Genomic DNA, 12,069 nt, shown 5'->3' with positions numbered 1-12,069 from the left:
GGGACAGAGATATGGCTGGTTCCCTGCTGAGTTTTATAACTTCTGGTTGTAAAACTCAGCAGGGATTGAGGCTGAGTGAGATGGAGGGCAGCTGGAGTTGTAAGAGTTCCTCTTAAAGGGCCCATGCATGGAATTACTCAGATTTTCTTGCTCTTAGTGCAGCACTGGGGCAACAGCTCAAAAGACACCAGGGACATACAGGGAGGAACTGAATTGTCTGGCATTAGGACAAGAGCTGGAGGGGCAGCTTTCTCCCAGACAGAAGTGCTGACAGAGGCCATTGTTCCTTTTCTGCGCCCTCCCCACATAGACCCAGAAGACTGATGTCATATCTGAGCCTCTATCAACCTGCCTACCACCATTAGCCCAACTCTTGGTGATTCCCTGAGACTCTGACCCACCCAACTTTCAAACTCAACCATGCTATTTCCAGTGACTTTTCCAATGGCCTGTCTTGGCTCATGCTTCAAACTTTCCTAAAAATCTCTCAAACAAGCAGCATCTGGCCTCGGTGTGCCCAGTATCTCATGCTGTGTGGCCTCAGGTTTGTCACTAGTGGAAGCTGGCCTTGGTCCAGAGCTTGGCTTTGCCTGGGCACTTCCAAGCCCAGCGCAAGTAGCAGCCATCGGCAGATCACTTTGTGGCTCATGCTGGGCAACCCTGGGCAGAACACATGTAGTGTCTGACCTTGGCCTGCACCTCCTGGGAGGCCCCAGAGATATCGCACCAGATGGACAGCTTCAGACCACATAAAAGCACCACCTCTACAAACAACACATTCAAGAGGCAGATTAAGCAGGCATCAGAACCCTGCTGAAGTAAGTCCTACTTTGTGGGTTGGGTCCCTGCACAGTTGGTCCTCCATGGTGGTTGCAGCAAGTCCTTGCAGCTGAATGGCCTTGGGTTAAGTCCCTCCCATTGACGTGCCAACCACAATTAAGGATAAACTACAACAGGAGGGTGTACATAGCCCACATGGTGGGGTGAGGATGTACCTGGAGTGCCCAGCTTGGGTGACAGGGGCGGCTGTGCCACTGAACCCTACAGAATATCTACTGCATAAGACCACTCTATCAAGCCCAGGAGATGTAGCAGTTCTACTTAATACATAGAAACAAACACTGGGAGGCTGCCAAAATTAGGAGACAAGAAACATGTCCCAAATTAAAGAACAGAACAAGAGCTACTAATAAAAAAGCTACCCCAGGAAAAGAGCTACTAGTAAACAAAAGGGAGACAAGCAATATAGTACATGCAGAGATCAAAAACACTGTGTATGAATTTAGGGGAGGAGTAGTTGAGCTTAGTAAGAACTTCAACAAAGAGATATGAAACATAAAAATGGAACTGGAAAACATAAAAAAGAACCAGTCAGAAATGAAGAATACACAGTGGAGTAGATGAAGCAGAGGATCAAATCAGAGATTTTGAAGAAGTAGAAACCACCCAATCAGAACAGCAAAAAGAATAAAGAATCCAAAAAGTGAGTATAGTATAAGAAGCCTCAAGGACAACTTCAACATAGCAACATTTGTATCATGGAGGTGCTGGAAGGCAGAAGAGAGAGAACAAGAAATTATCTGAAAAAATAATTACGAAAACCTTCCCTACCCTGGTGAAAGAAATAGACATACAAGTCTAGAGGATCCCAAACAAGATCAACCCAAAGAGGCCCACACCAAGACACATAAAAGCAGCAATAGAAAAGCAGTTGGTTACCTTCAAGGGAGCTCCTATGAGACTGTCAGTGGATTTCTCAACTGAAACTTTGCAGGCCAGAAGGGATTGGCAAGAAATATTCAAAATGATGAAAAGTAAGAACCTACAATCAAGATTACCCAGCAAAGCTATCATTTAGAATTGAAGGACAGATAAAGAGCTTCCCAGACAAGAAAAAGCTGAAGGAGTTCATTACCACCAAACCAGTATTACATAAAATGTTAACTGGCCTTCTTTAAAAAGAAGAAAAAAAGATTTAAAAAATGAATAATAAAATGACAATAAATACATTTCTATCAACAATCGAATCTAAAAGATAAATGAACAGCCCTATCCGGTTTGGCTCAGTGGATAGAGCATTGGCCTGCAGACTGGAAGGTTCCAGGTTCGATTCCGGTCAAGGGCATGTACCTTGGCTGCGGGCACATCCCCAGTAGGAGGTGTGCAAGAGGCAGCTGATCGATGTTTCTCTCTCATCGATGTTTCTAACTCTCTGTCCCTCTCCCTTTCTCTCTGTAAAGAATCAATAATATATATATATATATATATATATATATATATATATATATATGAAAAAAAAAGATAAATGAACAAGCAGAACAGAAACAGACTCATAGATAATAGAGACCATTTTGATGGTTGCCAGATGAAAAGGGAGTTAGAGGGATGAGTGAAAAAGGTGAAGGGAATAAGAAGTATAAATTGGTAGTTACAAAATAGTCACAGGAATGTAAAGTACAGCATAGGGAATATTGCCAATAATTTTGTAATAACTATGTATGATGGGTACTGGATTTATTGAGATGATCACTTAGTAAGTTATATACTGTCTAACCCTGGGTTACACACCTGAAACTAATATAATATTGTATGTCAGTTGTAATTGAAAAAGAAAAAAATATATAAAAACAGGGCTAGCTCTAGCTGATTTGGTTCAGTGAATTGAGCATTGCCCTGCGGACTAAAGGGTCTGAGATTTGATTCCAGTCAAGGGCACATGCCCAGGTTGTGGGCTCGATCCCCAGTGGGGGGCATGTAGGAGGCAGCTGATCAATGATTCTCTCTTATCATTGATGTTTCTATCTCTCCCTCTCCCTTTATCTCTGAAATCAATAAAAATATATTTAAAAATAATAAAGGCTACAATATAATACAATACTGTATATAGTTATCTTTAGATTTTTAAAGATAATGGGAAAAGAGCTTTAATACCTAAATATTATCCTCAGATAACCCCAAACCTTTATTTTAGTCAACAGCCTAGAAAAGTATGAAGTTTGACCACACTGATAAGACTGGTCTTAATAAATAAAGAGTGCTTCAGAATAGGCAGTGAGAATCAGCAACTTTGAATTATTCACCTAATCGTATATAATAAAACCCTAATATGCAAATAGACCGAATGACAGAACGAACGCTCTCTATGACGCGCACTAACCACCAGGGGCAGATGCTCAACGCAGGAGCTGACCCCTGGTGGTCAGTGTGCTTCCACAGGGGGAGTGCCACTCATCCAGAAGCCGGGCTTATGGCTGGTGAGTGCATCGGCAGTGGTGGGAGCCTCTCCTACCTCTGCGGCAGCGCTAAGGACCCCTTGGGGGATGTCCAACTGCTGGCTTAGGTAGTTGGACATCCCTTGAGGGGTCCCGGACTGCGAGAGGGCACAGGCTGGGCTGAAGGAACCCTCCAGTGCATGAATGTCGTGCACCAGGCCTCTAGTTATTAATAGTTGAATATTGAAGTAGGGAGGCCAACATTATAATGGATGCCATTTGGTTTAATATATGTAGCCTTGGTGAGACCTTGATGTATCTTGACACTAAAAGATCTTGAGACCTACCTTATTCTTGAAGCATTTATCTCAAGAGTCCAAAGGGAAGTGTCATTCGAAGAGGGAAACAATTCTCTGTAAGGCAAATAGCTGAAATTTGAGGAGAGGGAAAGCACAGTACCTTTCATTCAAGTGATGTGAATAAGTTTTGTTCAGGCTACTCAATTCCTCTTTTTCCACCATATGTTCTATGGGTTCTCAGAGGTTTGGAAGTTTTTTGTTTTTTTAAAAAAATACATTTTATTGATTTTTTACAGAGAGGAAGAGAGAGAGAGACAGTTAGAAACATTGATGAGAGAGAAACATCAATCAGCTGCCTCCTGCACACCCCCTACTGGGGATGTGCCCGCAACCAAGGTACATGCCCTTGACTGGAATCGAACCTGGGACCCTTGAGTCCGCAGGCCGACGCTCTATCCACTGAGCCAAACCGGTTAGGGCGGTTTGGAAGTTTTTGATATTATATTTAAGTCTTGGAGAAGTGGTTCTCAATCCTGCTTGTGTATGAGAAACACTGAATAGTTTTAAAACGACAGATCCTTTGGCCCCACTCCAGAATGATTGGGTTAGAATCTTCACGAATGGGGGCTGGCTAACTGTGGCTTTAAAAGAGTCCCACAGGGGGTTCTGATTTGTATCTAGGGTTACGAGGCCCTGCTCTGGTGTACTTAAACTACCTTTGGATGGGCTCCTTTAGTTTCTAGGAGGAACTCCAATGAAGTTTCTCTAAAGACTACCAATTGGCATGATTAATCCCGTTTTATTTTTTTCCGATTTCCCAAACGTTATTAAAGAAAAAGCAATGATGGTAAATCTCTAAAACATAGGCAATTTTCTGGGATTCTTCCCTTGAAAATGTGATGTTTGATTTTGAAATACATACCACGGTGTGCATGGTTCCCAACTGTACTAAATAGGCGAGAGGCTGAAATCTTAAAAGGTTCATCTTCCAACTTTCCCCAGTCTGTGTTCTGTCTTTGGTTCAGCAATAATTGCCTGAACAGCTACTATGTCTTCATTAATTTTTGTCTGTAGCTCTCTGAGCTCTTTTATATGCAGCAATCACAGAATTTTTTTTATTAATTTCTTTATTGATTAAGGTATCACATATTTGTCCTCATCCCCCCATTCCCATCCCAAACCCCTCCCCACGCATGCCCCCACCCCCCTGTTGTCCGTGACCACTGGTTAGGCTTATATGCATGCATACAAGTCCTTTGGTTGATCTCTCCCCCTTACCCCCACCCTCCCCTACCTTCCCTCTGAGGTTTGACAGTCTCATCGATGCTTCCCTGTCTCCGGGTCTGTTTTTGTTCATCAGTTTATGTTGTTCATTATTTCCCCTAGATGAGTGAGATCATGTGATACTAGAAATACACTTATAAGAACCGAAAATGAGACAAGCAATAATGGTTATGCTGGGAGGCAAATGAATCAGTCTGTAGTGAGTTTCTTTCTGGGCCAACAGTTCTTTTGAGTCCCAATTTCAATGTCAAACAGTTCCTTATGTGTACATGTCAGCGATGATATTTCAGTTTGGATGGTGGATAAATGTGGTAATGCAGGTCCGACCCTCTCTGGTTTGGTCCTGGGCAACCTGCCGCGACGCACAGCTGCTGACTGCTAGTATGGCAAGGCGTCGTCAGCGTCTTCCATCTCTGGACTATTTCTCTTCTGTCTTCATGGCTGGAGCATTCCTGTCAATTCCTCTCTGTTGCAGGAATCCACATGGTCTTGGAGGTGTTTTTGCTGCCGAGCGGTGCTCCTTTGGAGGTGGAGGTCCCAGGGTCCGTGGGTCTGCAGCTGGGGTAGCAGGATTTTGGCTGGAGTGGCTGCTGGGTCGTGGGGCAGTTCCAAGGCCTGTCTGGTTGGTGGTGTTGATGAGTTCCTAAAAAAGGCCGTTCTCCCCTTCAAGATGGCGTGGGCTCCGTGCTGGAGTCCCGCCATCCGGGGAGTGCCCGCAGCGGTGGTAGTCTCTCCTTGTCAAGGAGAGCCTGTCTGCCAGCCCCTGCTGCTCCTGCAAGATTTAACTTTCCCTCACTCACTCAACACACACCACGCACATCCACACACTCTTCTTTCATACCCTCACTCACTCACTTCCTCTCCCTCACCTCCGTCCTGCCAGCTGCCATCTTTTTTCCGCAATCACAGAATTTGAGCAGCTTCATTAAGAACTGCATCTTCTGTGTCAAAACCAAGAATATGCTTGTGTAAAGCAACAGGTAACCCCTCTTTTGCTTGATTTGCTTTAGCAACTGCATCCTGTGTCAGGCGTTCCTGGACCAAAATGCGAATTGCCTTAAGCATTACCAGGTAATCATCATGACATTGAATCTGAAGAAGGTTAGCCAAAGCTATTACACCAGTCTTAAAATCAGGATTATTTAAAAAAAAAATTTTTTTTTATTGATTTCAGAGAGGAAGGGAGAGGAGAGAGATAGAAACATCAATGATAAGAGAGAATCATTGATCCGGCTGCCTCCTGCATGCCCCATACTGGGGATCGAGCCTGCAACCTGGGCACGTGCCCCTGACCAGAATCGAACCCGGGACCCTTCAGTCCACAGGCCAACGCTCTATCCACTGAGCCAAACCGGTTAGGGCAAAAATCAGGATTATTAACATCCAAATTGATCAATGGCTCTGCATTTTTAGCTGCATTGTCAGCATTTTTGTATTATCAGATACCAAGTCCTTATATTTTTTAGCGTTATCTCCATATTCAAGTCTAACGGCTAAACCAAGAAGCCAGTCAATTACTTCTTGTCGATCTTGAATCTTCAAAGGACAGCTAACATCTGTGAGATACTTTTCAAAGAACTTGGGCCAGTCACTGCTGTGGATGTTTCTTAAATTACCTCTGTCTTCAATCTTGTAGTGTCTGATTTTCTGGTCTTCAAGCCAAACAACAAAGTTTCTAAATTCTGTTTCATCTTTGCAGTTGAAACCAGTGGGGTTGTGGTAGTCGAGGGCTGTCAGCTTGCGGCGGAACATGGTCCTGGCTTCCCGCTCTGTCCCCCCTTCATTCCACAGGCTGACACTCTATCCAATGAGCCAAACCAGCTAGGGCCATAACTACCTTTAAAAACCATTGCAGTCCTAGTTGGTTTGGCTCAGTGGATAGAGTGTCAGCTTGCGGACTGAAGGTCCTGGGTTCGAGTCCAGTCAAGGGCATGTACCTAGGTTGCAGGCTCGATCCCTGGCCGTGGTCAGGGCATGTGCAGGAGGTAACCAATTGATGTGTCTCTCTCACATCAATGTTTCTCTCTGTCTTTCGCCCTCCCTTCCACTCTCTAAAAATCAAGTGAGAATTAACAAAAAAACACACACCAAAAATACCACCATTGTATTAGAGCAGTGTTCTCAAACTTGAGAGTGCATTGGGGTCACCTGGAGGACTTGTTATACCAGAGTACTGGACCCTACCCCAGAGTTTTGGATTTAGCCTCAGAATGTGTACGTCTAATAAGTTTCCAGGTGATGCTTGTGTGACCACATTTTGAGAATCACTGTACTACAGCATTTCGAGGAGTATAAAGAAGTATAAGATACAATGCTTATCATTAAAGAGCTTATGATGTAATTGGGGGAGATAATACATACATTTAAAAATATAACAAGAGCCCTAACTGGTTTGGCTCAGTGGATGGAATGTTGGCCTGTGGACTGAGGGGTCCCGGGTTCGATTCCGGTCGGGGGCATGTGCCTTGGTTGCGGGCACATCCCCAGTGGGAGGTGTGCAGGAGGCAGCTGATTGATGTTTCTCTCCCATTAATGTTTCTAGCTCTCTGTCCCTCTCCCTTCCTCTCTGTAAGAAGTCAATAAAATATATTTAAAAAAATATAACAAGAAATTCAATGTTATATATATAATATTTGACATTGGATGGGATAATTAAGAGGAGTTGGGACTTAATCTGGGCCCTAAAAAATGGATGGGCCTAGGGTTCAGGAGAGAATCACATAGGCATTCTTGATGGGGATATAAAAAAAGGAAATATAAAGGTGCACGGGAGTGGGGTGGTCAATATTTATTTATCTGCTATAGAGCTTTATATAGGACACTAGTGGAGGAGTAAGGCCGAAAAGGTTGATGCCAGACTCTGAAGAGCCTTGAAAGCCTGTCTCCTTCCCCTGCCTCCACCCATTTCACAGCCTGAGCTGCACAGCTAGAAAGAGGAAGTCTCCCCTGCTGAATGTGCAAGAGGAAGCACAAGAGGGTTCTGAGGGCCTGTGAGCCGCACTGACTGCTTTTACCCATGAGCCAATTGTAGAGGCAACAGGAAGACCAGCACACGAAAAGGGCTGGGTGCCTCCGCCCAGAGGGTGTCACCACCCAAGCTGAAAGTGTCTGGGGAGATCAGGCATTACTGTCCCATGTTCCGCGCTCTTGGTGGCCACCATGTCTTTGACCTCTGCCTACCAGCATAAATTAGCAGAAAAGCTCACTATCCTGAATGATCGTGGTCAGGGGGTTCTCATTCGTATGTATAACATCAAGAAGGTAAGCATGAGCAACTGAACTAGCACTAATTATTCTAGCAGTAGTAGGGCTGGGAACCCTGAGGCCAGCAGGTCCAGTGGTGAGACTTTCTCCTCTTTCCCACTGGCTTAACTGGCCTTCAGTCACTTGGATTATATAGGCGAAGTGGACAGGGCGGCTTTTTTCAGGGCTCCCCCTTTCTAGGTATGATTCTCACCCCAGTGAGAGTGTTTGTTTTCTGCTGGTTATGGGGTAGGGGTGGTGTGGTAAATAATTGTGTTATGAGTGACTTGGGTAACAGTCTGGGGTCTAGAATTCTGGGTTGTATTGTTTATTGCTGATCCCTCAGCCTCTGAAGATATCCAAAGTTGGGTCTCAGCAAAAACATCTGAAGAAGTACTTCCCAAAAAGGAAAAAAAAAATTGTTGTGATATTTACATGAAAACAAAAAGAGTAGTTGCTTTCTGAGGTACTTAGAGTCTGAGATAGCTCGTGCTGTGGTTGTATATTTGTGTGTTTAGGATAGGAACTGTGGCAAGGGAAGTAAAGAGATAAAGACGGGTGGGAGTGGGGTGGACCTGGGGAGGGAACTTATGTGCACTTTTAAAATAAAGCATATCACCAGGAACATGGTTTCTCTGTCTCCACGTCTCCTTTAATAGCTCTTTGGGATGACTTACTTATATAGTGGACATAATTGTGACACTGAGTCTCCCGCAAAGTCTAACTCCTGAGCAGCTGCTTTTCTCACTACTTCCGGCTTCAGCTGAAGGGTGGGGAGAGCTTCCTCTTTGTGCTGGGGACAAGCAGACATTAAACTTTACACAGCAAGACAAGATGCCAGGTTATTTAGCTCTTCTGATAGTTGGCTTAATGCCCTTGAACTTGTTCCTGACCTACTCATGCTTTTATAATGAATCCCCAGATTCCCTTTCCCTAAGAGAGATTTTTGTGAGAATGAATGATGAAGGAAGAGGTATGTTTATGGGGGGCAGGAGAAAGGGTTGAGATACAGTGTGGTTTTTCTGTGCAGACTTGTTCAGACCCCAAATCCAAGCCACCTTTCTTACTGGAAAAGTCCATGGAATCATCTCTCAAGTACATCAACAAGAAATTTCCCAACATAGATGTCCGAAACAGCACGGTGAGAGTGCGATCCCTCTTCTCTCCTTTCTCTGAAATAACTCTATGCTTGGATGGCAGGAAATAGCATAATCTTTTAGTTTTCCTAGGCTCAATCACAGGGCTTCAGGTTATTGTAGTTTTGAGAATTCTGAGAAAGATAGAATTTTCCCAGGGTAAGTTGGAGCAAAGCATTGCCCCTTTCTCCATCGCAAAATTCATGAGAACACGTTTTTTTTGTAGAGGAAGAGAGCTCTACTAACTCAGCAGGGCGCGTATATTTTATTGTCGTTCCTGTTTCCCCCTCAGCGTTTCCTTGCAAATTATCTTAGAATTATGCATCTGGTGGGATATCCCTTATGAATGTTAGCACTAGATTCCTTATCATCTCACCTGTAGCATCTTCTCATTCTGCTTCTTTTGACTTTGATAAACCTCTAGGACAGCTGTGGGCAAACTACGGCCCACGGGCCGGATCTGGCTGTTCTATCCGGTTCTCTTGCTCTCCCCTCCGCTCCTTTACTTTGAATTTATATTAGTTCACACAAACACTCCATCCAGGCTTTTGTTCCGGCCCTCCGGTCCAGTTTAAGAACCTATTGTGGCTCTCGAGTCAAAAAGTTTGCCCACCCCTGCAACCTTGAATTTTCCTCTCACTTAGCATTCTAAATTTAGTCAGAATCACATGCAACTATCCTACCTCCTAGGTAGAAAACCTCCTCTGTTTAAAGACCCGCTGAGAGTTGGAGATTTCCCAAGTTCCTTTGTCAGTGTATTTCAAGTCTCTTCAAGAATATTTTAGGTATAACCCCTATTCTTGGGTTACTTTGAACACTTGTCTTCTTACTTTAAAAAACAATTTGTTTTGTATTTCTCTCAGCAACATTTAGGACCAGTACATCGGGAAAAAGCTGAGATAATTAGATTCCTTACCAACTACTACCAGTCATTTGTGGATGTCATGGAATTTCGGGTGAGCTCCCTTTAACTCGGGTCCCAAGGTGGGCATTGTCTTTCTGAGGCTATTCCTTCTTAAATAAATGTTCATTTATGTTGCTTAATATGATTTCTTTAAAAAATAAGATGTACTAATATGGAAGGGTATCTAAGTTGTTAAATGAGCATGAGTTACAGAATAGTGTATGATACAATTATATTTTTATTTTAAAAGATACTAAGCTTATACACTACACATAGTGTTAGTATATACATAGGAAAGATTTGGAATATTATACATTAAACTAAAAAATAACTAATTTATTAAACTTTACATTTTGTATTATTTGAGTTAAGAATTTTAAAGTATTATTCCCCAATATTTTATTACAAATATACTTCTCCTGGATTTCCTAATTGTTAGTATTTTGCCATGTTTGCTTGTCTTCATTTTTTTTTCCTGAACCATTGAGTTAATTGCAGACATCATGACATTTCCCTCCTAAATACTTTAGCATACAGCTGCTAAGGATGAGATATTTTCTTTCATAACCCAAATACAATGATCATACTCAGGAAGTGTAAAATTTCTACAATATTATTAGTTAATATATAGCCCATATTCACATTCCTCTAGTTGTTTAGGGATCATACATTGATTTTAGTTGTCATGTCTCTTTAGTTTATTTTCTTTTAATCCTCACTGGAAGATGTTTTTCATTGATTCTAGAGAAAGAGAGAGAGAGGAGGGGAGAGGGGGAGAGAGAGTAAGAGATAGAGAGAGAGAGAAACATTGATGTGAGAGAGAAACATAAATAGGTTGCCTCTCACATGTGCCCCAACTGGGGATCGAGCCTGCAACCTAGGTATGTGCCCTGACTGGAAATTGAGCCCACGACCCTTCAGTGCATGGAATGGTGCATAGGTTGATGCTCTAAAAAACTGAGCCACCCATCCAGGGCATGTCTCTTCAGTTTTTAATCTAGAATAGTTCCCAGATATTTTTTTGGTCTTTCTTGACACTGACCTTTTTGAAGCATCCAGACTAGTTATTTTTGAGAATACCCCTCAATTTGGATTTGTCTGATTGTTAACAGTGTTTAGTAGCAATACTACACGAATGATATTTTATTTGAACTTTAAACCATGAGCATGCATTATTTTTGTCAATGTAAACAAACTAAACATTATTTAGTACAATATTTTTGAAAGGCAAATTGATAATGTGTTTCAAATGCTTAAAATACACACTTTAAAAATATTTTTATTGATTTCAGAGAGCAAGAGAGGGAGAGAGTCAGAAACATCAATGATGAGAGAAAATCATTGATCAGCTGCCTCTTGCATGCCCCACACTGGGGATTGAGCCCACAACCTGGGACAATATTATAGTATTACTTCAGATAGTACCATAACATGGGACTCTGCTTCATGACCTGTGTCTAACCTAGGGAGATAATTCAGGCCATTGATCAGATCACATAATAAAGAGGGAAGTGGGGACATGAAAAACTGTAAGATCTGAAGGAGGGTCAGGTCAGAGGTTATTAATCTTGGAATTAAGAGTAGTGATTAAGAAGGAGGAAGACATTGGTAGAGGTAGTGGAAAGCATGCTGGAAGCACTGGGATGATAAGATCAGGAAGAGTATATGTGACCTGTGCCTGTGGAAATATGGCATTTGGCAGGGTAAAGCCCTATAGGGGCCCACTGACAACTTACTGGGGAGGAACTCCCTCTATTCAGCAATGCCTCTCTTATGTTACTCAGTGGTTTCCTAAGACTTATAAGGAAGAGAACCCTTCTCTTCAAATTCTGGTAGTAGAAGTCATATTCTCTTTATTATTTACTCATTCTCATCTCCAATTCTACCCTCAGGATCATGTATATGAACTTCTCAACACCATGGATGCCTGCCAGTGCCATTTTGATATTGTAAGATTCTGTGCAATTCTCATTTATCCACAGAAAATGTCT

At 42.7% G+C, this 12,069-nt stretch overlaps 1 protein-coding gene and 1 pseudogene across 2 annotated transcripts in view; one reads left to right on the top strand and one right to left on the bottom strand.

The window, feature by feature from the left end:
- Positions 1-4,492: 4,492 nt before the first annotated feature.
- On the bottom strand, positions 4,493-6,555 carry LOC308244364 (RNA transcription, translation and transport factor protein-like; annotated as a pseudogene). Its single transcript has 3 exons — positions 6,138-6,555; positions 5,703-5,920; positions 4,493-4,613 (listed from the first exon to the last, which is right to left on the bottom strand). The product of its transcript is annotated as an RNA transcription, translation and transport factor protein-like (transcript).
- A 1,335-nt stretch (positions 6,556-7,890) lies between these two features.
- The window catches only part of NCKAP1L (NCK associated protein 1 like), a 42,776-nt gene continuing 38,597 nt past the window's right edge, over positions 7,891-12,069 (top strand). The window contains exons 1-4 of the mRNA XM_080659341.1: positions 7,891-8,056; positions 9,069-9,179; positions 10,038-10,130; positions 11,971-12,027. Coding sequence (XP_080515467.1) covers positions 7,955-8,056; positions 9,069-9,179; positions 10,038-10,130; positions 11,971-12,027 — 363 coding nt within the window. The 5' untranslated portion in view covers positions 7,891-7,954. The remainder of the gene's footprint in view (positions 8,057-9,068; positions 9,180-10,037; positions 10,131-11,970; positions 12,028-12,069) is intronic.

This window comes from Plecotus auritus (genome assembly GCF_963455305.1).
Source record: "Plecotus auritus genome assembly, chromosome: 3".
Lineage (NCBI taxonomy): Eukaryota > Metazoa > Chordata > Mammalia > Chiroptera > Vespertilionidae > Plecotus > Plecotus auritus.
This window is presented reverse-complemented; position numbering and strand designations above follow the sequence as displayed.